This window comes from Ictalurus furcatus, chromosome 8 (genome assembly GCF_023375685.1).
Source record: "Ictalurus furcatus strain D&B chromosome 8, Billie_1.0, whole genome shotgun sequence".
NCBI lineage: Eukaryota > Metazoa > Chordata > Actinopteri > Siluriformes > Ictaluridae > Ictalurus > Ictalurus furcatus.
In genome coordinates, this window is record NC_071262.1 from 2,250,193 (window position 1) to 2,272,578 (window position 22,386).

General features: G+C 42.4%; 3 protein-coding genes across 7 annotated transcripts; 1 reads left to right on the forward strand and 2 right to left on the reverse strand.

Annotated features, from left to right (window-relative positions):
- fam199x (family with sequence similarity 199, X-linked) lies at positions 1 to 7,567 on the reverse strand. 2 transcript variants are annotated; one of them, XM_053630388.1, is made up of 7 exons: positions 7,428 to 7,567; positions 6,355 to 6,536; positions 4,930 to 5,149; positions 4,237 to 4,389; positions 3,359 to 3,520; positions 1,635 to 1,877; positions 1 to 1,308 (listed from the first exon to the last, which is right to left on the reverse strand). In XM_053630388.1, exons 2-7 carry the CDS (start codon positions 6,528 to 6,530, stop codon positions 1,135 to 1,137), a joined length of 1,128 nt encoding a protein of 375 aa, XP_053486363.1. In that variant the 5' UTR covers positions 6,531 to 6,536; positions 7,428 to 7,567; the 3' UTR covers positions 1 to 1,134. The 2 variants fall into 2 exon arrangements, with proteins under 2 accessions (XP_053486363.1, XP_053486364.1); XM_053630389.1 differs by having other exon boundaries at positions 6,355 to 6,558; positions 7,428 to 7,502.
- A 42-nt stretch (positions 7,568 to 7,609) lies between these two features.
- LOC128611112 (hypoxanthine-guanine phosphoribosyltransferase-like) lies at positions 7,610 to 17,533 on the forward strand. Of its 2 annotated transcripts, XM_053630392.1 has the most exons (4): positions 7,610 to 7,796; positions 7,959 to 8,012; positions 8,165 to 8,358; positions 16,412 to 17,533. In XM_053630392.1, exon 4 carries the CDS (start codon positions 16,534 to 16,536, stop codon positions 17,188 to 17,190), a length of 657 nt encoding a protein of 218 aa, XP_053486367.1. In that variant the 5' UTR covers positions 7,610 to 7,796; positions 7,959 to 8,012; positions 8,165 to 8,358; positions 16,412 to 16,533; the 3' UTR covers positions 17,191 to 17,533. The 2 variants fall into 2 exon arrangements, with proteins under 2 accessions (XP_053486367.1, XP_053486368.1); XM_053630393.1 differs by having other exon boundaries at positions 7,791 to 8,012.
- LOC128611109 (tudor domain-containing 6-like) lies at positions 8,760 to 22,193 on the reverse strand. Of its 3 annotated transcripts, XM_053630385.1 has the most exons (8): positions 22,107 to 22,193; positions 14,447 to 14,585; positions 11,637 to 11,699; positions 11,416 to 11,546; positions 11,155 to 11,321; positions 10,922 to 11,076; positions 9,860 to 9,942; positions 8,760 to 9,786 (listed from the first exon to the last, which is right to left on the reverse strand). In XM_053630385.1, the coding sequence occupies exons 3-8, from the start codon at positions 11,639 to 11,641 to the stop codon at positions 9,704 to 9,706; spliced, it is 624 nt and encodes a 207-aa protein (XP_053486360.1). In that variant the 5' UTR covers positions 11,642 to 11,699; positions 14,447 to 14,585; positions 22,107 to 22,193; the 3' UTR covers positions 8,760 to 9,703. The 3 variants fall into 3 exon arrangements, with proteins under 3 accessions (XP_053486360.1, XP_053486361.1, XP_053486359.1); XM_053630386.1 differs by lacking the exons at positions 11,637 to 11,699; positions 22,107 to 22,193 and having other exon boundaries at positions 14,447 to 14,909; XM_053630384.1 differs by lacking the exons at positions 14,447 to 14,585; positions 22,107 to 22,193 and having other exon boundaries at positions 11,637 to 12,274.
- Between the last annotated feature and the right edge of the window lie 193 nt (positions 22,194 to 22,386).

The window sequence follows — 22,386 nt, forward strand, 5'->3', positions numbered from 1 at the left end:
GAAATTGCAACATGCGTACTTTACTGAACAGAACGATTCGTTAAATGGATCATAGGAACCTAAAGAGTTTCTCACACACATAAAATCTTCCTCAAATAAAATGTGTGAAACTTATTACTGGGCTTCACTTAAAGAAACTTAAATAACCCGCTGCTGAAAGTATAGTCAGACGATATCTCCTCATTAAACCAAAACTGCTCCGATTCTAACCTTTACTTTAAGAAATGAAGACACAAAAGCTTGCTTCAGGATTTCGCAGAGGTTTTTTTTTTTTTGTGATTGTTGCAGCCAAAAACGTTCGGATTTTGCTGCGGAGTTTTTTTTTGTTTTTTTTTTTAAAGATTTGCCGAGTTTTTTGTGCTTGAATTGGCGAAATCGCAATCGCGCCAAATTGCCTGTTGGTAAACGAGACCTTTTAGCCGTACTCACGTTCGAAACGGCGCTTCGGCGGAATGCACGTTGTGGCGATGTCACGTGACGTCTTGGCCCAAAATCTGCGGTGATGTTGAAAAATTTCAAGCTCCTGGGCAAATTACGGAGTTTCCAAAAGTCTGCAAAATCCTGAAGGGGCCGCTGATTCGGTCTAACCAACAGGTTAAACTCGAGTCTCGATTTAGAAGTGCATACTACGAGGATTACGCTATCTGCAAAGCGGTTGGTTTTGTTTCGACACAAAAATACATACAACAAAGAAAAACATTGGAAAAAAAAAAAAATCACAAAATTTTCGATCCACAATGACTGACCGATAGATATTTTGCTTCCTCGTGTTCAGTGCGCTTTACCTCCCGAACATGTCCAACACTTTGAAACGCTAAGAACGAAAGACACCGGACACGGACGCTTCTAGATCCAAACATTGTAGGAGAAATTCGGTGAATAAACTTTTGCTCTAGTTACGCGAGTAGCCGTGAACTACATTAACGTTAAATAAACCACTATGGCGGGTTGACCGCCGTACGACTCGACGTCTTCTCGTTATTTATTAGTGATTTCTTTATTTATCAGTTTTTTGTTTTTCCTTTGTTACTCGTTTGACTTCGAAGAGGTTTCACGTACTAAGAGCGACAGACGGAAAGGTGACGGTACGGATGACGAGAATTAGTCGAAGTCGCACGGAATAATTTGCTCTCGTCACATTAAGATGTCTACGTCGTCACCGTGGTCGTCCTCTTCGGTGACTTTGAGCGACAGGATCTCTTCGTTAAGGAACAGACCGCTCAGTCTTTCCTTGCGAGCCTGTCTCTGTTCTTTCAGATGTCTTTTACGCAGAGCCTTCTGCTGGAGTTTTCTCTGCTTAGAGCGCTTCTATAAAAAAAAAAAACAAAGAAAGAAAAGAAAAGTAAAAAGGATTGCAAAGCAAAACAAAGTACGCAAGGTAACATTCCCCCGATTAATTCTTTCTCCAATGTCCTTTAAAGAATTCAAACCAGTTTTGTACATAACCTATGTTTTTTCAGGTCGTATATACACTTTGTACATCTGGCCCTCGGTATTTAATTGCTGTTAAAATAATAGTTTGCACCCTATTAGAAATCCTTATAACTTTATAAAACCAGATCCTTTAATACTGTTCTGTGCAAACGCTGCTTAAACGTTCCAGTAAGGAAAAACACACACGGTCTCGTGTCTACCTTGGAATCTCGGATGCGCTCGGCCACAGCGGCCAGGTTGCCGTCGCTGTGAGCACAGCTGATGCTCGTGGACGAATTGGAACTTATGGATCCGGCGCTGCTGCTGGTGCTGCTGACCATGCTGACGTTGCTGCTACTCTGCACGCTTACAGCACTGGCGCTGCTGGGAACGCTCCTCTTCCAGCTGTCTCGCAGTCCTGCCGGTCTCTGCCGTGGACTATGATCTTTGATGTAGTTCCTTACCTGGATAAATCACGAGATTCGAGTTAAACGCCTCTTTATGAGATTCATCTTTCGTGTATCTACACTTACTCGCCATCAAAAGGCGAGATGAGCGCTAGGAATGAATCATCAGCTAAACACAGTGCAGACAATCGAGCCAACATTCTGTTCTACATAATCTGATCATTACGATGTGAACTTGACAAAGCATCATACTATTGTTCTACCTCTTATTATTATGTCGACTTGATATTATTAATTATTATTATTTATTAGGAGGTCCGAGTGTTTACGCTGTGGCCTATAGCTCATGCATTTCAACGTACACCTGTGCATCGACTGGTGAAGTTTCCGCTGGTCCTCCACCTGACATCCAACATCAATATCATAATTGAGCGGGGAAATGTGATCGTTTTCTTCAGGAAGTCGTCTTTGTTAGAACGGCACCAGACGACATTCCCAGCATCGTCTCCTTCATCACTGATCACATCCTCCACACTCCATGATCGCTTCTCTTTAGTCCACGCTGACCTCGTTTCCTTCTGTTTAGGTGCTAGCGCTGCTTTTCGTTTGGCTTTTCTGTACGTAAATCCCGTTTCGTTCGGCCGAGTTCTTCCGGTCCTGTCACAAACGTCGACTCGTGTTCCCGCCCGTTTTGTTTTTCATCTGTTTCGTTGTCTATTTTCTACGTCCAATTCGTATCGCTTTGAGTTCTCTATCCTGACACTTTGACGTCTTCCTCGGTCGACCCGTACGCTTTCCTTTTATAACCTTCCCATTTTGTTTATACTTGCTCCTGATTTCACACACAGCTGACAGGGAACATCCGACATTTTCCACCACACTCTGGATTGGATTTCCATCTCGAAGGAGTTTTATAACCCTTTCCATTGTTTCACTTGACTGCGCTCTTGTTGGGGCCATGTTTCCTTTCAAAAAGTCCAAAGCGAAGGTCTGTAAGCACTCAATTTTAACTGCAGACTAATTTGCGTTTTTAGATTTGTGCTGGTATTTGTTTTACAAATGCAAATTATTAAGCGATTCAATCATTTTTATAAAAAAAAAAAAAAAAAAAAAAAAAAAAAAAAAAGCCGTATGAACATCCTCTAATAATTTTAGCCACGGGTTGCGTTAATATATTTCAACGCAAGAACCTCGGACATGAATAAAAACACCAAACATAAACGTTTGTTGAATGAAGCGGTCTAAACTAGATGTGTGTTGAAGAAGAAGATCTCCAGGCTCACACAGCATTCTGATCACTTCTCGGGTCACGCATTTCGGTCGCATAAAAAAAAAAACTATTCTGACCACCCTAAGAACAAAAAAAAAAAAAACACGTACGAGTATATAAACTACCGTACAACTCTGCTCATAGTCTTTAGAGCAATGTTTTCAGTTTCATCTGAATCACAGCTGTATGCATCAGCGCTGGTCTTAGAGAATTAAGAAAAGCACTACATATGGCACTTTAAAAATTTCCCGGCAAATTTTTTACTGACCTGTTTTAGTTTATCGTCCGTCAGGCAGTTCAGCTCAATGATGAACTCGCTGTCGGTTGGAGATATCTGAGCGCTCGGGTCGATTATTTTAATTATGTCGAGCTGCTCCCGCAGCCCCATTTCCGTGCTCACTTTCCGGCTCAGGTACTCGATATACTCCACCTAAAAGAAAAACAGGCGATGTTATCAGATCCCTTGGGATAAGCAAGTTGCGAAGCATCGATCAGGTAAACCTCAACGAAGAATAAACGTTTTCCCCCCCCCGTTAGGGAGTAATTCTTATGGATGTGATAGCAGATAGCAAAAAGACAGAGCTAATGTTATAATACAGAAACCTCTAACCTAGCTAACTTACATACTTAGACACACAAGTACCGAATTAAAACTTACGTTACCAAGCAAAGCTAGTTAACTGACGTGATGCGAGTATTACACCTGGTCATTTATACATTGAGGAGAATAATCCAACACTACATATCTGAGTGGTAAAAGTATGTGAACCGCAAGGATTAGCAGTTAATTTGAAGGTGAAATTAGACTCGGGTGTTTTCAATCGACGGGATGACGATCAGGTGCGAGTGAGTGAGTGAGCGAGCGCCGTGTTATTATTTAAACAACAGGGATCTATCAGAGTCTGATCTTCACGAGACAGGTTTGTGGTTGTGCGTCATGGCAGGAACAATGGAGATTCATGATGGAAAAGGTTACAAAATCATCTCTACAGTCAGACAGCTGGTGTACAGATGGAGGAAAGTCGAGACGACGGTTACCTTCATGATTAGTGGTCTACTAACAATAGATCACTCCGAGAGCAAGACGTGTAATAGTGATTTTAATTGCTCAAGAGGCTTTAAGACACATTATGCTGTCAGACGTACCTGTTCATCGTTGGTCATGGCACTCCAGGGCAATTCATCCAGATTCCTATGAGGTTTGGTCCTTCGTTTTGAAACGAGGCAAGGTGAGCTCGGTATACTGGGTATGATGTCAGAAAGTACATCGCTACCGCTGGCGAAATCACTTCCTGGCAACTGAAAGAACGCAAGATTTAGTCCATACAGGTTAAAAATCACACGTACATCCGTGTCAAATAAACCTCTCTGCGTTTTCAAACCCTCTCATGGGTCCCCGGTTCCTACAGTATACTCCAGTTGAGGAACAACACATCAGTCGGACACAGTTCAGATATAACCTGCGAGCGAACAACCGTAAAGACGAAGCTGAACTTGTGCCTAGGGAGAAGTCGGCATTAGCAAGCTTTATCGAGCTGCTCGATATTTTGAGAGACTGGATTTTTGATTTGTAAGCTGTAATTGAGATTAAAACAAACAAAACAAAAAAAAAGGCTTGAAATATTTCACTAATGAATCTAAATGAATCTTTTTCGTGTAAGATCACCCAGCTCTAACCTGGACCTTACAATTCGGCTTGGTTATAACCCTAATAATATAACAAAGGTGTCTTCTCTTCAGAGCCTGAAAGGACGGCTCTACGTCCGTCAGACGTGCTAAAAAGACGTAAAAGCAAACGTTAGATCTTGATTTTATTTCCTCCGCTTTGGCGAGCCTTACCTGCCACTCGAACTCGCTGTCGGACCAGTCCCAGTACGTGCTGATGGAAGACGACACGTCGCTGCACACGCTGCCTTCTGGGAAGAAGTCGAAAGAAGTGAGCTCCTGATCGTCCAGGAGAGAGAAGCAGTCGTCTTGGTCCCCGACAGACACAGAAGAAAAGAGTTCCTCGCTGCACTCTGAACTCGCCACGCTGGTGCCGCAGGACGTCAGGTTCCATCTAAACCGAAAAGGCAAAGGGAAGGCATTTACAAAAATAATTCATATCTGGCACATAGAACTATAGAGCTACACAAAAACACCTAGAGTGAATATAAAACACACACAAACTGACTTTTGATACTGTTTGAACTCTGTACTAGGGCTGTCACAATTAAGGTTTTTGGGTATTATAGACATATTTCCATTCATCCAGACATTTCCAGGCAAAATAAATCCACATTAGAATGTGTGGGGCAGTGGTTAAAGGCTCTGTATTATAATAATAATAATAATAATAATAATAATAATAATAATAATAATAATAATAAGAAGAAGAAGAAGAAGAAGAAGAAGAAGAAGAAGAAGAAGAAGAGAAAGAATAAGAAGAACCTTCAACAACAACATGCAAAGTAGGGGTGTAACAATACATTGTGATATGCAACTGTATGACTTCTAATGCGTGTCAGTTGTTGCGATCTGGAGCTATCGGGCACAGAACGCTCTCTCTCTATATATATTTTATAATTTGGGCAGATTAGAATGATTTCTACGATTTGAATCACAAATTCCATCATAGTTAAAAAGAGTTCTTCCGTAGCTTTCGAACGACACCACCAGCCCCACGCTGCTGTGATCTACAGTGTCTGAGACCGAGGCTGCAGACTTCGGGTATTTTAGCTGACGTTAAAGCGCACCTATTATGGTTTTGAAACGGGTCTAATTTTGTCTTAAAGGTCGCGTACAATAGATTTACGTGCATCCGGGTTCAAAAACACTTTAACATGCTCATAATTTAAAGTGCAGCATTAGGTATTTTTCCTCCCTCGGTGTCACAAACGACTCGTTAAATGATCCGTTGTAAAGGATCTGTTCGAAACTCCTCCTTTCAGAGAGCATCCTCTGCTCCGATTGGTCAGATATCCCAGTTTGTCGTGTCCAAATTGTTCTTCATTCAAATTTGGTTCGGAATATTCTGGAGAATCGAATTGACTCATGAATCACAAGGTCAGTGTTGTGAATCGAATCATGATCGGAGTGTATCGTCAGAGTCCTAACGTAAAAGGTTTTCAGTCACGGGACTCGTTCTGGATTTATATTACGCGTTACGTCTGAGCGATCGGACATCCACCGCCAAGGTAGAGATTCTTCGTATGAATATCTTCAACGCATGTCGAGTCATCTTGACTGCAAAACAAGGTGTTTAAATGGAATTACTGAGATCACCTGTTGCTGTGGAAGCGGTGCAGAGGGTCTGTCCGATGACAAGAGGACAGCCGACAGCCGAAGTCACTAACATCCAGCGTGCCGTCTTCGCTGAGGTTTCCCTGCTGCAAGAGCATTGGAAAAGGCTCCTCGGGAGCAAGGAAGTCCTCGTGAACGTGATCAGACATTTGAAACATGAATACCTGAACAGAAAAGATATAAAGGCTGTTTCTCCATCAATACTTGGTTAAACACAGTACAAAAACCATACAAGAGCTCCATAATACATAATACCTTTCCCAAAACTCTACTACACCGCTACCTCAGACATGCGATGCTCACAAGAGTTAATGCTTCTGGAAGGGTTTTATATATATATATATTATAAATATAGCTAAAATGTTATTTAAACATTTAAGAAACGTTCCCACCGGCAATTATGCCACGGACCACTAGGGGGCGGCGGACTCCCGGCTGAGAAACACTGATCTCGTGTTTGGCAGAATTGAGAGACTGTCAGCCAATCAGATGCGAGTATTTCCACGTATTTTCCTGTGTAAACTCTGTATGATTGGTCTGACCTCCGTTCACTGAAGATATAAAATTACATCCCGTCTTCTTTTACTGACGCTTAATTGCGTAGTGGAGAAATATTCAGGGTTAAAGATTATAAATAAATAAATAAATAAATAAATAAATCTATCTATCTTCGGGTGTACAGCCTCTAACGCCCAGGCCAGACTACACCCCTGCTATCCAGCAGTTCTACAGCAAGAGCTCAGTGACATAAGTCTGGACTTTTCACTCATCAGGCCAGAAAATAAACGCTGCTGTTTAACTGTGCCGAATTTACATGATGCCGCAATATACTCGGAATCTGTCGGGATAACTCGTCATGAACCATCGACCGTTGCTGGGCCTCAAGCACAAAACCCTAGTTAGCTTTAGCTATTGTGGTACAATCCGCAACGGCCAGTCGTGATTCACCACTATTACCATGTATCCTAGCGTAATTCCTGTTTAAATTAATAGCGTCGACTCGAATCGATAATAATGGTGTAAATAATAAACAATACAGTCCTACTGGAACATACCTGTGTTTATTTCCTTATTGTACAAATACCATTTCCTCAGCAACAGACCCGACTTTACAGCTTATCCCTGACCTCCGTCATTTGACCACACCCCGCAAAACCGACCACTCCAACGCGTCACCCACAAAACCCCGCCCACTGAAGACGTTAGGTGTGTTCGCCCTCGCTTTACTTCTACGCAGATTAGTCGTCGCGTACGTATACGGCAATCCGTTTCAGCATTTAAAGCGCACCTATTATTTTAAAACCTGCCTAATTTTGTTTTAAAGGTCTCGTACGATAGAATTACATGCATCCGAGGTCAAAAAAGACTTTAATTTGCTCATAATTGAAATTGCAGCATTACCCCACGGACGACTTCTTAAAATGGTGAGTTCTAAAGGATTCATTCGAAATTCCTCCTTTGACAGAGCATACTCTGGTCTGATTGGTCTACTGTGTACAGCGCGTGTCGGAAAAGAAACACCCACTACCTTATCTAAATTTCAGCGCAGTAATAATGTCGTGGGTTTTACCTTATCGATTTCATAGTGATACTTCGGAAGATCAACCCGAACCACGAAGAGAGCAGGACGCTTCTCGGTGGTAAGTTTGTATGTAGTTTGACAATAACGTGAGTTAGCTGGTTAGCAGAGGCCTACAGCTGTGTACTGGCTGTACATGTATACAACACAAAACTATGCATTTGGAACACTTGGTAGAAAATTTATACATAAATAATTAAATCATACTTACAGGTTGTGATCCTGAGGCGCAAGACGGTCAAAATAAAGTGGATACGGCCCCGTCTTTAACGAATAATCGTTTTTGCGAATCCCGTGACTACAACTGCAGTGTTTGAGGGCGGCCAAAGAACACGTCGTTTGCGAGCAGCCAGTAAAGATCAGAGGCGGGGTTGTGTGTTACAAACTAACATCAGTTTGTACAGGAAGTAAGTCCGGAAGTACTGAAGACTCTTTTCAGACTTCTTACATTCACAAACAGCTCTAGAACACACTACATGAAAGGTAATATCTGAGGGGCACTTTAAAAGCCTGCTTTCAGTGACAATTCCTGCTGCCAGTTGGTGGCGCTATGACCGTGATTCGCGATAGTCACATCCATGTGCTCGGTCCTCATGACCAAACATACAGCTCAAGTTTGAATTTGTGAGACACTTCATATTTCCCGTTTTATTACGCATTAACTTATCGCCTTGGCATAATGTTGACCAAGTTTGGTGACAATCACATGAATCGCCTAGGGAGGAGTATTTAAAAAGTTCTCCGCATGTGCTTCTCACAAAATCCAAAATGGCAAAATTAGCCAAATTAGAATTTGAAGAATTTGAGCAATGCCATAGCCACAAATACCCATGAGCACTCTGACTCGTAAAAAGGATGTCGCGACACATGCCACTGAGGAAACATACTCTATAAGGCCAAATATATGTGGACACCTAATCATCAGACCCATATGTGGGCCATATTCCCCAAACTGTTGACACAACATTTGCAAAAACACAATTAACTAAAATGTCTTTGTATTCTGTAGCTTAATGATTTCCCTTTACTGGAACCTTAGCATTTAGGATCATTTTAAAATACCAAAGTATTTGAGTTCTATAGATTACATATGCAGGATTAATAAAATTAGCAAGATGACTTTGGGCTGATCTTCAGTTTAAGGTTATTCTAACAGCAGCATGATACCCGGCTGGCTCGGTTACAGTAAGGTCTTGATTTGTTCAACTGAGTAAAGAAAACAAAATGGATTTAACATTTGCAAGGAAAAAAAAAAAAGTGTCATTTTAATGTGCGTGTTTTAAGCCATTGTTTTAATTTGCAGAAAATTACGAACACAAATCAGAATCATACACAAAACACTAACACAAACACACAGCACTACGACCAATCTGCCGCGAACATCGTTCTGGTTAAATAACCATTTCTACACATACAATTTGCAATGTCCAAACGCACTCGTTTCTGTCAGTTAAAACATTCTCTGTGATCACAAACGAGTCGAACCAGGCCGTCAAAAGCCTTTGGCATTACCACATGCCCGACGTAATAGAAGTATTACAACTCAACAGTATTAATTGATGGGAACACTGACAAAAAAAAAAAAAAATCTAATGTATTAAGAGAATAAACATCTTTAAAAGTAAAAGACAAGGAACAACCTTCAGGCTCTTCGTCGAGTTAAACGTCAATTTCTCTTACAAACCTGTAACAAGTTATTCACTGATGAAAAGCAAGAATGTCTTAACTGTCGTCCTTATATCACAAGATGTGTCACTTTCTGTTCTGAGCGTAACAGGAAATCAGATACTTCTCCCATTCCGCTGAGCGTTTTCTTGATTGCTCGTGGGCGTAACCTAGAAGACAATCACACACTCCGTTTATTAACAAATGAATTCTTCCTTTTAACGACTAATAAGTTCTACTCACTTCTTTTCAGATGCATGCTGCTCTTTCGCTCATGCCTGGCATGACCATTTTGAGCCAGTCTCAAAGACAGACAAGAACTTCTCCTGTTTAAATAAAACATTAAAAGAAACAGAATTATAATATAAAAATCCAGAACGAAGGTAGGCGGTATTATAGGCACATTACTTTTGTAGGTTATTTAACACCAAATGGTTAGTATTTGACCGAACACAGACAGTTTTTCACCTTAAGGCTGCTTTCATAATGACTTTGTACCAGTCAGGAAAAAAAAAAAAAAAAACACAAGGAAGAAGAAAAAAAAAATGCACCAGTACAATTGACAGATTACACCAATGCTTGCTGATGCACAAAAATGTGCTCCATCAGTCTTTAAAAAAAAGTTCCTCAGCGTTAAACTTGTGATGGTACACTGACATGCTGTATGTTCTTCAGCCAAGAGGAAACAGGAGGGTTGGCAGGGTTTCAGTCATTTGCATTGGTTTTAAGAAAGATGGAGTGCGTTTGTCACGTCACACCCAGACCTGTATAATCCAGCAGTAAAAGTGTTGCTCACAGCAAGGCATCAGCAACGCTGGACAAATTAGTAGCATGGGCATCTGTGACAAGAAGATTGTGTGTCAGTGCTATAGGTTTTTTTGTTGTTCTTGTTGTTTCCTGGTGGACAAGTAGGTTCAACATCCAGAAAATAAACCCTCCTTACTGACTTTAGCAAAGTCAGCGGGGTGAATAATTTTGAAACTGGAGAACTCATTATAAGTTGCGTTTTCAGTCGAATTTGGTGAAACCGCTTGAAGCGTCCGTTGTGTCAGAATATTTCAATTGCTTTTGTTTGTTCATTGAAAACAGCTGAAAGTCTGCAAATTTTGACAATAAACCTGATTTGCACTGGGGTTTGAATAAGTTTGATTGCAACGGGGGGGGGGGGGGGGGGGGGAATAATAAATAAATAAAAAAGTAGCATTAACTGTTGTCAGAGGGTTCTTATTGCAATAAGAGCCATACAAGGAAACGGAAAACTACAGCTTTACACATCTTATATTCAACTGATCAAACTTACTCTACCTCATAGCACCAATTTTCCCCTTCTCCATAAAGAGCTCCACGAGAACTCTGCTTCCCTCTGGATAGAACCTAGCATACAGTGTCCTCTTATTCACGGTGTCTTTAAACCAACTGACTGCTTCAGTGGACCAGCTCTCACCATTCACTGGTTTCACCTAGTAAATGAAACATCATAAGTAATATAATTTAAAAAAACCCCAAAAGATCACTATATGAAATAAGATAACACCTACATCCGCTAGACAGACTTGTAGCGCTTGTGCTGGTATTTTAGCAACTTCTCCACAAAGCTCCTTGATATTCCAAAGTGAAAGGCAAGTAGAATCTCCATAGTCAATTCTCCTGATCTCCACTCCAATGTTTTTCATGCCTTCATGTCTGCTGGACAAGGGACTACTTCCTAATATAAAACGAAGCCAAATTCACATCATCATCATCATCATCATCAGAACGCCCCGTTTATTTTAGGGATTTTTCTTCGTTTCATGTCTCACCCTTCTTCATTCCACATATCTTGGTCACCTGGGCACGGCACCACAACTCTTGCTCAGTGCTCCATCCCATTACGTAAGCGCCGATATCTGGGATGCAGTTTATTTCAGCATAGGACCTATTGTTTTTCTTTCTGTTTTAAAATGGAAAACAAAAAGAACGTTAGCAGATATTAGGAAGGAAGAAAGACAAAAAGGATGAAACCCACACTACTACTACTTACGCCATAATATCAGACAGTTCCTGTAGGTTGTTTTCCTTATGCTGGATACAGAAGTTCCCTGGGCTGACAACATGGGTGACAACAACAGGCATCTCTTCAAATTTCTTAATCTTAAATTCAGGTATTCTTACTGCTGCCTCTTGTCCATCCATTGACCTGTTGGTCACCGCTTCCATGCCACACTGGTGCTTCATTTGTTCTGAAGTCATTGATTCATTGCATGAAATACAGAAGCTCGGAGTAAATGGATTCAGGATACGGGAGTCATCGTGGTCAGCAAAAGACAAACGTTCATCGGCTACTGAAACTTGCAAGGAATTTTCCACCTCTGTGGAAATATCCCCAATATCCCACAACTCAGAGTTTGTAAAAATCATACATCTGTAGGTCACAGACCCTGCGCTGATGTTTTTTACTTTGAAGACGGGTACAGAATAGTCCGTCTCAGAAACCATCGGCTTCTCGTGTATACTTGGTAATTGTATGAACTCCGGATCCCTATTTGTTACAGTTCTGCTTTTCAATTGTTGCGTTAACACAAACGCCCCTTCCTCAAAGCCTGCGAAACTCAACTGTTCCATTTTTCTACTTATTCTTAGAAAATGTATGAGTTGAGAAGAGGTCTGTTTCTGGTGTTGAATTTTAAGGCAGTCTCCAAGCTGCTGCTCAGATATGTAGTTGGTCACATTCTGAGTCAGGGACCCTTCTGAATTCCTTCGAGCTTCTGCTGCAATTGTGTCGTGAGGCATACAATACTGGTCATTTTCCACTTCACACACTTCTGATTCCTGCTTCGACGACATCTCTGAAGAGGTTTTGCCAGGCGACTGCTTTTCAGATTCGAGTAACAAAGTTAGTTGCTGGAGTGGCAGCGTTGCCACAATAATTTGCATAGCTTTTCTAATTGAGCTTGCCAGAATAACATTTTGTAACAAGGATCTTCAAACTTCAAAACATGTGGAACAAGTACTCCAGTCTGACTTCTCAAGTAACTGAACTGGAACATGTATTGACGTGATCGGCTGGTTGTTTGTGTTAATCTTGCATCAGAACTCCTAAAGTTTCTGCTATGTCTCTGAAGGGACTGTTTGGGTTGTTTTTTTTTCAGCCTAATGATGGCCTCCTTCACTTGCATTGACACCTCTTTGGGGATGCTGCATATGGAGAGTTCCCATGAACAGCTACCAAATACAAATTCAACACTTGAAATCAACTCCTTACCTTAATTTGTCACGAAATAATGAGGAGACAGGCCAAATGTGACCACAAATCTGCTCAGTCAATTGTAAAACTGTACTTCTGAGCCTGTGAAAATGGAGGGGCAATATTTTTTTGTTAAACCCATTGAATTAAAGCTGAAAGTCGACAATTCAATCACATCTTGATTGCTTTTCAAATCCAATGTGGTGGTGTAGAGGTAACATTATGAAAATTGTCGCTGTCCAAATACTTACGGACCTGAAAAGTATGAAATAGTGTTCCACGTGGTACAATGGTATGGACAAAGTATATTTGTTCTATATACACACAATTTAAGTGTGTGAATTTATCCCTATTGAGCGAGCCGGTGGCGAGGAAAAACTCCCTAAGATGATATGAGGAAGAAACCTTGAGAGGAACCAGACTCAGTAGTCAAAGTAAGAGCATTTCCACATGGACAATGTGATGAGAAGTTACAGGATTGGGACTAAACAACTATGAGGCTAATCAGATAAAAACGAGCATAAAGATTGGACTGTGGATCAATGGAAAACGGTCATGTGGTCTGATGAGTCCAGACTGACCCTATTCCAAAGTGATGGGTGCATCAGGGTAAGAAGGGAAGCACATGCAGCCTACTGCACAAGCCTCTGGAGGCAGTGTTATGATCTGGGGTTGCTTCAATTGGTCAGGTCTAGGCTCAGCAGTAAAATGTCTATGCGGCAGTAAAATGAAGTCAGCCGAGTACCTGAATGTACTGAATGACCAGGTTATCCAACAATGGATTTTTTCTTCTCTGACGGCACAGGCATATTCCAGGATGACAATGCCAAGATTCATTGGGTTTCAAATTGTGAAAGACTCGCTCAGGGAGCATGAGGAATCATTTATCACACATGAATTGGCCACCAATGAGTTCTGACCTTAACCCCATTGAAAGTCTTTGGGATGTGCTGGAGAAGAGTTTATGGAGAGGTTTGACTCTCCGGTCCTCAATACAAGATCTCAGCCAAAAATGAATGCAACTCTGGATGGAAACAATGCTACGATGAATGCATGCTGTAATCAAAGCTAAAGGTGTGGCGGCTGTGGCTCAGGGTGTAGAGCGAGTTGTCCACTAATCCTAGAGTTGGCGGTTTGATTCCCGGCCCACGTGACTCCACATACCGAAGTGTCCTTGGGCAAGTCACTGAACCCCAAGTTGCTCCCGATGGCAAGTTAGCGCCTTGCATGGCAGCTCTGCTACCGTTGGGGTGTTTGTGTGTGTGTGTGTGTGTGTGTGAATAGGTGAATGAGACACAGTGTAAAGCGCTTTGGATAAAAGCGCTATACAAGTGCAGACCATTAAAGGTGGTGCAACAAATGTGTGTGTACATGACAGACAATGTATATACATGTCCAAGTTGAACATATACCGATAGATATAATTTTTTATCTTGATAAGCTTAAAATGAAAGCAAGAGAGCCCACATGAACATCTCTGTGTGAGACAAGAGCATGAGATTTCTTTTTTCTCCTTCAGCCAAAAACTTAATAGGGCCATTTTGACAATTTTCAGCCAAAGCACCTTTACATGCATAGGTAGAAGTAAGACTGGTTGGTTTCACTACCTGATTTGAGATCCTCAAACACTGCGACTAGCTGATCGATTACATGCTGTTTGGCATCTATGGTCTTCAGCAGGTTCACGCCAACTCGTGTGCGACTTGCGCAAGATGAATTTAGAAACTCTTCAGTCTCTTCAGTTGTCTGTGAAATGATTTGAACGATCAGTTTATAATGGTAGTAAATGACAACATTCAGTATAACTCACAATATATGTTAAATAAAATAAAACAAATCTAACTAAATCACCCTTATCGGATAAAAAATTGTATCTCAAGTGACCTAAAAGTAGTTGAAAACCCTGGATCCAGAGTACCCCACCATGTAAGATTACATTTCAGTGTTTTTCCTGCTCCATCACACGTATCTGTCGGCGTCTGTCCTGCAGTATGAACCAGACTTTATAATAGTCTGGCGTGTCGTTTCCTGTGCTTTTGACCGGTGTTCGGACGATCTGTCCTACCTGCTCAGGATGTGTTACCGGTAGTTCAAGCTGTCATGTTAATCTAATGGAATGTGCTTTCTCTGAATGAACTACCACCTTAATAAAGGATGTAGAAAGAGGGGTAGCTCATCTTATCAGCTTCAAATATCTGTGGTGGTGTTTAATTGTACCACGTATCACAATCACAAAAGTATTATATTGGTAAAGACTCATTTTTACTATAAAATACTATGTATGTTAGCATTTTAATTTAAGAAAATAATTAAATTCAAGCTAGATTGATTTGACTTGCAATTCACATCCAAATTCGTAGTTGCAAAGGCAAGGTAGCTCAAAAATATGGGCGGGTCTTCAGATATGCCATAATTAAGCGCGAAAACAGGTTTTGCGCATGCGCGGTAGGTGTGGGTCGCACATATTGAGGTAGGACAGATTTGCGCATGCGCAGTACGTGTGGGTACTACATTCTGAGAGGAAAATAAATTTTATTGCATTAGCCAAATATTGATGAGTCGGGGATTTTTATTTCACATTCTTTAACGCTATTGAATCAAAATGGAAAATCTACTAAACAAAATACATTTCGTTTGATATGTAAATTTTACATAGCCCAAACGATAACTACAACTTGTACTATTCACGTAAAAGAAAAAAAAATTAGCAAAATAGTCGCCGTAGCTTTATAGATAATTACTCAGTGTTTTACACTAGGTACTAGCTATAACGAGAAGCTCAAGTTTTACTCGCCATTTAGTCAAACAAATACATGTGTATTGTAAGGATCCGGCTAGAGCCTCACGGGTTGCTCAGGAAAGTTAATATAACTCAGCCGGACACGAAGGGAAAGTGCTGTTCTCCGTTTATTGTGTGACGGACACCATAGGTTTACAGGTCGGTCATTAGAAGAGGATTTAACCGAGTAAAACATCCCAAAATTGGTACCTTACATGAGACCGTGTGTCAGCACACGATGTCAAGTTCACGGAGAGAGCGAGCAGGGCGGCGACCCTGCCCCTTGACCCCACATGACATCATAGCCGATCATTACATATCCCCCCGACTTAAAACAAGGGCTGTCCTCAGGCCGTAACATAAAGGAAACTTAACAGCACCTATGTGCCTGTGTGACAGCTGACATAAGTAGGGCTACAGAAAGCAGTACTATTAATCACACCTTTGCCTGTTCTATGTAACTGTAGTCCAACATTCAGAACTTCACATTGTTGAAATACTAACGTAACATCAAAACCTCAAGGTACACAGGCATGAACAGTATTACAAAAACAAAACAGTACGTCACATTACCCTATTAAGAAACAATCACTCTTGTAAGACAATAGAATAGTCAAACCAATATAAGGCCTTCACAGACTTAGCATTTAAAGAAAAATATATAAAGCAAAAAAAGACCAGAGAATAAGAAAAAAAGAAAACATATCACATCAATATTCAAATAGAGGAGCAATATAAGGATTTGTCCACCTGTTAACCTCCCAGTTACAGGTAACCCTTTTTGTGTGCCTAGGGCGTGAAGGAGCTCCAGACTGCGTTCAGCAGAGCTGTCGGAAGCTTCCCAGGCTGAAAGAGAAACCGGGTTGCACTGGACCGAGTACACGCGGTGAATTTCACACTGTTAACAGTTTGGCCATGGCGTCCAGCAGCTCCTGTGTGGTGATCGGCGATGATGAGCAGGGTTATGATCTCGACCTCTTCTGCATACCAAAGCACTATGCTTCTGACCTGGAACGTGTCTATATACCTCATGGAATTATCATGGACAGGACTGAGCGACTGGCCAAGGAAATCATGAAGGATATGGGGGGACACCACATTGTTGCCCTCTGTGTGCTCAAAGGGGGCTACAAGTTCTTTGCAGACCTGCTGGACTACATCAAAGCACTGAACCGCAACAGTGATCGCTCCATCCCAATGACTGTGGAGTTTATTCGCCTCAAAAGCTACCAAAATGACCAGTCCACAGGTGAGATTAAGGTGACTGGTGGAGATGATCTGTCCATACTCACAGGGAAGAATGTCTTGATTGTGGAGGATATAATAGATACTGGGAAGACAATGCAGACATTGTTAGAGCTCCTCAAGCAGTACAATCCAAAAATGCTAAAGGTGGCCAGTTTACTTGTGAAGAGGACACCGAGGAGTGTTGGCTACAGACCTGAATTTGTAGGATTCGAGGTTCCTGACAAATTTGTGGTGGGATATGCGCTCGATTACAATGAGTACTTTAGAGATTTAAATCATATCTGCAGCATCAGTGAAACAGGAAAAGAGAAGTACAAAGCATGAGGTGGTCTGCACCTCACCCTTTTAGCTGTGCATAATTTTTATTGATCATTTTATAGTATATTTGGTTTGTAATTTTAAGGTGTGCTGCTTGCTGCAGATACAGCTCCTTTTCTCCAGGAGTGAAAAGTACAGAGAGCCATGCTTCCTCTCAAGGCACAGTGGTTCTCACATACTAGTGACCCCAAGCCTTTCTATGCTGAATCACTGATGTATTTTGGTTTGAATTTATTCAGCTATAATATAATATTTAAAAAATGTATATATGATATAAGCAGGTAAATTTCTCCAATTTATCGTATCATTTTGAACCTTTCTTTTATGTTAAATAAATTTTTTAAAAACTTTATTCTGCATGATTAGAAAGCTTGCAGCCAAACATTACAACTTTATGTTGATTGATTGCTTATGTACTTGCTCATTGAACAAAAATATATTTCTAGTCAAACATTTACACTGTACAAGCCATACTGTACATAATCAAATGTAACTTTTTTTTTTTTTTTAAAAACATTAATTTTTTTAAATGCACAATGACTTCTGGTTGTTTTGATTTTAAGATGAGCAAGACAGCTATGACATTGATCCAAAAAGATTTTTGACCACACCTCTTGACCACAGGATGTTTACCCTTGTCATCAGCCACCTCAAGCTACATCAGCCCTCAATGTACAGATGAAAATGTTCCAGAGCCCAAATTACCCCCAGGCACTCCTTCTCTGAAGTGGAATATGGGCGTTCCGACTTGTGCGGGGTACAGCTCGCAAAAGCGACAGCCCTCTCCAAGCCACCCTCACCAGTCTGGGTCAATGCGGCACCAAGGCCCACATCGCAGGCATCCGTGTGTACTGCAAAAGGCTTCTCAAAGTCAGGCAAAATTAGTACCGGGGCACTGATTAGCTGTTGTTTTAAATAATCAAAAGACACCTGGCAGTCAGTGGACCACACAAATGAGGCATCCTCCCTCATGAGGGCAGTCATCGGCTCGGCAATACGGGCGTACCCTGAGATGAACCTACGGTAGTAACTCGTCATTCCCAGGAATTGTCGCACATTTTTAACTGTCTTCGGTGTGGGAAACTGTTTAATCGCAGCCACCTTACCCTCGTCAGGGCCAAGGCCTTTTGGTGTCACCAGGTAACCCAAGTAGCGTAACTTTGGTGTACAAAAATGGCACTTAGCCAGCTTCAAGGAAAGGCCTGCATCTGACAAACGCCCTAACACACTGGTGAGGTCTTCCAGATGCTGGTCGAAGGTCGGTGAGGCGACCACAATGTCGTCCAGATACACCATACAGCAGTTGTGGGTGAGCCCTGCCAATACAGTATTCATCAATCTTTGAAATGTTGCAGGTGCATTTGATAACCCGAAAGGCATAACTTTAAACTGATAGAGCCCTTTGTGGGACACGACAGCTGTCTTTGGTTTTGTGTCTGGGGCCACTGATACTTGCCAGTAACCCCATGCAAGGTCCAGCATGGAAATAAATCTACCACGTGCCAAAAAATCCAGAGTGTCATCCACTCTTGGAAGGGGGTAGGAGTCCTTCAATCTATATTTGTTCACTTTCCTAAAGTCTACACAAAATCTTGGATCTGTGCCTGGCTTTTCGACTATCACAATTGGAGAGGCCCAGGGCCCTGAAGCAGGCTCAATAATGCCATCCTCCGACATTCTGGAAATCTGCTCCTCGATAATCTTTCTTTTTGCAGGTGCAGCATGGTAGGGAGAAAGACACACTGGCTTTGCAGTCCCAGTGTCTACTGTGTGCTTAATCAATGAAGTACGTCCCAGCTTCGCCCCAAAAAGATGAACAAAGTCTCCCAATAGGTGTGCCAGTTTTTTCTTGTCCGCTGAAGGCAGGGCTGCTTGTTCCACCACTGGACCAAGATCGGTCTGGACATCCTTAAAGTTGAGGCTAGCTACGTGGCCCTCGAAATAATCAAACTCCAGCAAGCTTAGGTCTGGCACTGAGGTGGCATTATCTCCCAATTTAACGCTTCCTGTGGCTGGGTGGATGTGGACGTCAGCCTGAATCATAAAATCTGTCCCTAAGAGAATGGGACAAGACAGGTCTGGAATCATGGCAAAGCGGTGAGTAAACGGTTGATCCAGTAGTTGAACAGGTAGCCATACAACACCAGATGGGGTGCATTGTTTTGAGTCCGCCAACTCAAGCGGGGAAAAATTCCAAGGAAGAACGGCATCTCCTTCTATCCCGCATTTAAGAAGGGTGAATGGATGGACTGCTGAAATGGATGCGCCTGTATCCAGGGTTGCCTTCAGTGAAACCTGATTGACGACCACCACTGCCATCAGTGGAGTATTCGTTGACCTCATTTTGCTGTTTCGCACCAAATTAACTGTGTGTGAACTCTCTGTCTGTTGTGCACTGGTCCCTGACTCCGTTCTCTGCTTACCCTCACGAGCCCTTTGAAACCTACGATGCCAAGCACCAGTCCCACCTCTAGTGACCTCAGAAGTATCTGGAGTCTCCTGGCCCATCTTAGAAACTACAGCAACCCCTCCAGCAGGTTCAGCACTACCACTCTGCCTATTCTTCCTACAGTTCCCACAATTGCGTGTGGTAACCCCCGGAGTCAAACATTTGTAGCAGTACAGGTCCTGGCGAGGAGGTGTCGGGGCAATGGGGGCTCTACTAGAAGAAACAGGCCCGAATACAGCATGTAGTTCATGGGCGGTCAGAAGTAGATCTGTTAAAGTAGTAGGTGCGGTAGCATGAAGGGCTAGTCTATTCTGATCAGAGACATGCCGGCAGATTACTTCAATCTGTTCTCGCTCAGAGGGCGGTTGCTTTAGTCGCTTGAACTCAGTCACTAGGTGAGCTACAAAAGTGGGGAGTGGCTCATTTGAAGTCCGAACTCTGTCCAAAATCCCTCTCCAGACTTTCTCTACATTTGTCTGTAGGCAGGAAGGCCTGTCGAAAGAGATCTGAGAAATGCTCCCATGAGAGTAGGTGTGGCTGCATGGCAGAATACCACTTCTGGGGCTCCTTTCCAAATAACCTTGTCAACTCAAGGAAGAACTGAGTGTCAGATAAACCAAGCGTTGTCTTGTACAAAGAAACAGACTGAAGCCATTCTTCTGGGTCAAGAGATTTACCCCCATCAAACCCGGGTGGCATAAGTCCAGGAAGATGGGCTGAATGAACTGCAGGTGTCAGTGGATGTAATAGCCCAGTGTGGCTAGTGAGAGTGTGTGTAACCGGGGTTGAGCTAAATACAGGGTAGGCATTAGAGGCTTGTCCCTGTGACTGTTGAGAAGTCTGATGATCTTGGTTGGTGTGGCTAGCGAGTGTGCACGTTGCAGGGGTTGAGGTAAGTATAGGGTGAGGCCCTTGTGTCCTGTCTACGTGAATGCTGAGAAGTCAGATCTTCTAACTGCTACAGCAAGCTCCGTTGTAAGTCAACAGACATTCTAAATGCCGATGTCAGTATGTCTACCTGTCGTTGCAACTAATCTACCCGAGCGGCAAGATGCTGAACTATGAAAGACCCACCATCCAAAATTTCAGCCGAAACCAAACTACCCTCATCATTACCACCCCCATATGTGAATATATCAAAACGCTCAGCCAGTGCAAAAGTTGAGTAAGAAATGTGGTTATACTATTGCAGAACACCTTATCAATAATTAAATGAGAAGTGGGAAAAAATGCTTAACATTAGTTAACATTAACATCAGTAAGAGAATGTATCTCAGCAGACAGCAGTGATGATCCTAAGACACATCCATCCATCCATCCATCCATCCTCAACCGCTTACTCCTTTTCAGGGTCACGGGGAACCTGGAGCCTATCCCAGGAAGCACCGGGCACAAGGTGGCGTACACCCTGGACAGGGTGACAGTCCATCACAGGGCACAATCACATACAGACTCACGCACCCATTCATACACTACGGACACTTTAGACACGCCAATCAGCCTACTATGCATGTCTTTGGACTAGGGGAGGAAACTGGAGCACCCGGAGGAAACCCCTGCAGCACGGGGAGAACATGCAAACTCCGCACACACATGGCCCTGGCGGGAATCGACCCTGGAGTACCCTGGAGGTGTGAGGCGAACGTGCTAACCACTAAGCCACTGTGCGCCCTCCTAAGACACATATATATTGAAAAAAAAAAATATATGCATGTATACATACACGTATCCCAAAATACCCAGTCACTGCATGTACTCCCAATAGCAACAGATAACCTTAAATCCAATAGTAACAGTTTAAATGAATGGGTGTTTACTCTCCCCCCTCCTTCACCCAACACCTACGTATTAAACGCACGGTGCATTTTTCTCTGCTCACGAAGTGCTACTTTGCTCGTTTGTCCATAGAATCCAGACACAAAAGTCCTGCCTTGTCCTCTCCTCCACTATGCAGGTCAGTAGCAGCCGGAGCTCACCGAGGTGTGTCGAATCAGTCAATCAGAAACGTACCTTTCCCGGCTAGATCCTCACGGGTTGCTCAGTAAAGTTAATATAACTCAACCGGACACGAAGGGAAAGTTCTGTTCTCCGTTTATTGCATGAAGGATACCATAGGTTTACGCAGGGTTACAGGTCGGTCATTAGAAGAGGATTTAACCGAGTAAAACATCCCAAAATTGGTACCTTACATGAGACCGCGTGTCAGCACACGATGTCAAGTTCACGGAGAGAGGGAGAGAGAGAGAGAGCAGGGCGGCGACCACGCCCCTTGACCCCACATGACATCATCGTAGCCGATCATTACAGTATACCAAAACCTAATGACTTTTAACGGCTAGTCTAGCTAAATATCGTGCTAAATAATTAAGATTCGAGTTAGACAACAAGCTAAGGGTTAGAATAAAATGATGGGTATGCTAGTTGACAAGTTCTACTTCGGACAAGTTTTAAGTTGTAAAATAGTTTATCTTACCTTTTCCGTGAAATTGTACAGCGCTTCATTTAGCGTGTTTCTGTTATTTTCAAAAAAGGAGTCATTTGTAAATCAGTTAAGTTCTCATATCTTCAGGACACTGACAGCCGGCAGGCATCTTGCACTCTCCGACCGTATCCAAGGCTAGCTAGCCTTCTAATGAGCTCTCGTGCGCGCTCTAGTGATGTGTCGGTCATTAACGATTCGTTCACTTGGAACGAATCTTTAATATGACTCGGGAACAACGAGTTGTCTCAGACAGCGATTCATTCATTTCGTT

What these genes read in the sequence shown, in the direction of transcription:
- fam199x (XM_053630388.1), bottom strand. Translation starts at nt 6,530, where the DNA reads ATGTTTCAAATGTCTGATCACGTTCACGAGGACTTCCTTGCTCCCGAG. An exon ending in CACCGCTTCCACAGCAACAG is followed by an intron (nt 5,150 to 6,354) that starts GTGATCTCAGTA and finishes TTTTCGGTTTAG; the next exon opens with ATGGAACCTGACGTCCTGCG. An exon ending in CGGACGATAAACTAAAACAG is followed by an intron (nt 1,878 to 3,358) that starts GTCAGTAAAAAA and finishes TGATTTATCCAG; the next exon opens with GTAAGGAACTACATCAAAGA.
- LOC128611109 (XM_053630384.1), bottom strand. Translation starts at nt 12,217, where the DNA reads ATGGAACAGTTGAGTTTCGCAGGCTTTGAGGAAGGGGCGTTTGTGTTA. An exon ending in GATATGTGGAATGAAGAAGG is followed by an intron (nt 11,322 to 11,415) that starts GTGAGACATGAA and finishes GTTTTATATTAG; the next exon opens with GAAGTAGTCCCTTGTCCAGC. An exon ending in TACAAGTCTGTCTAGCGGAT is followed by an intron (nt 11,077 to 11,154) that starts GTAGGTGTTATC and finishes TTCATTTACTAG; the next exon opens with GTGAAACCAGTGAATGGTGA.
- LOC128611112 (XM_053630392.1), top strand. Translation starts at nt 16,534, where the DNA reads ATGGCGTCCAGCAGCTCCTGTGTGGTGATCGGCGATGATGAGCAGGGT.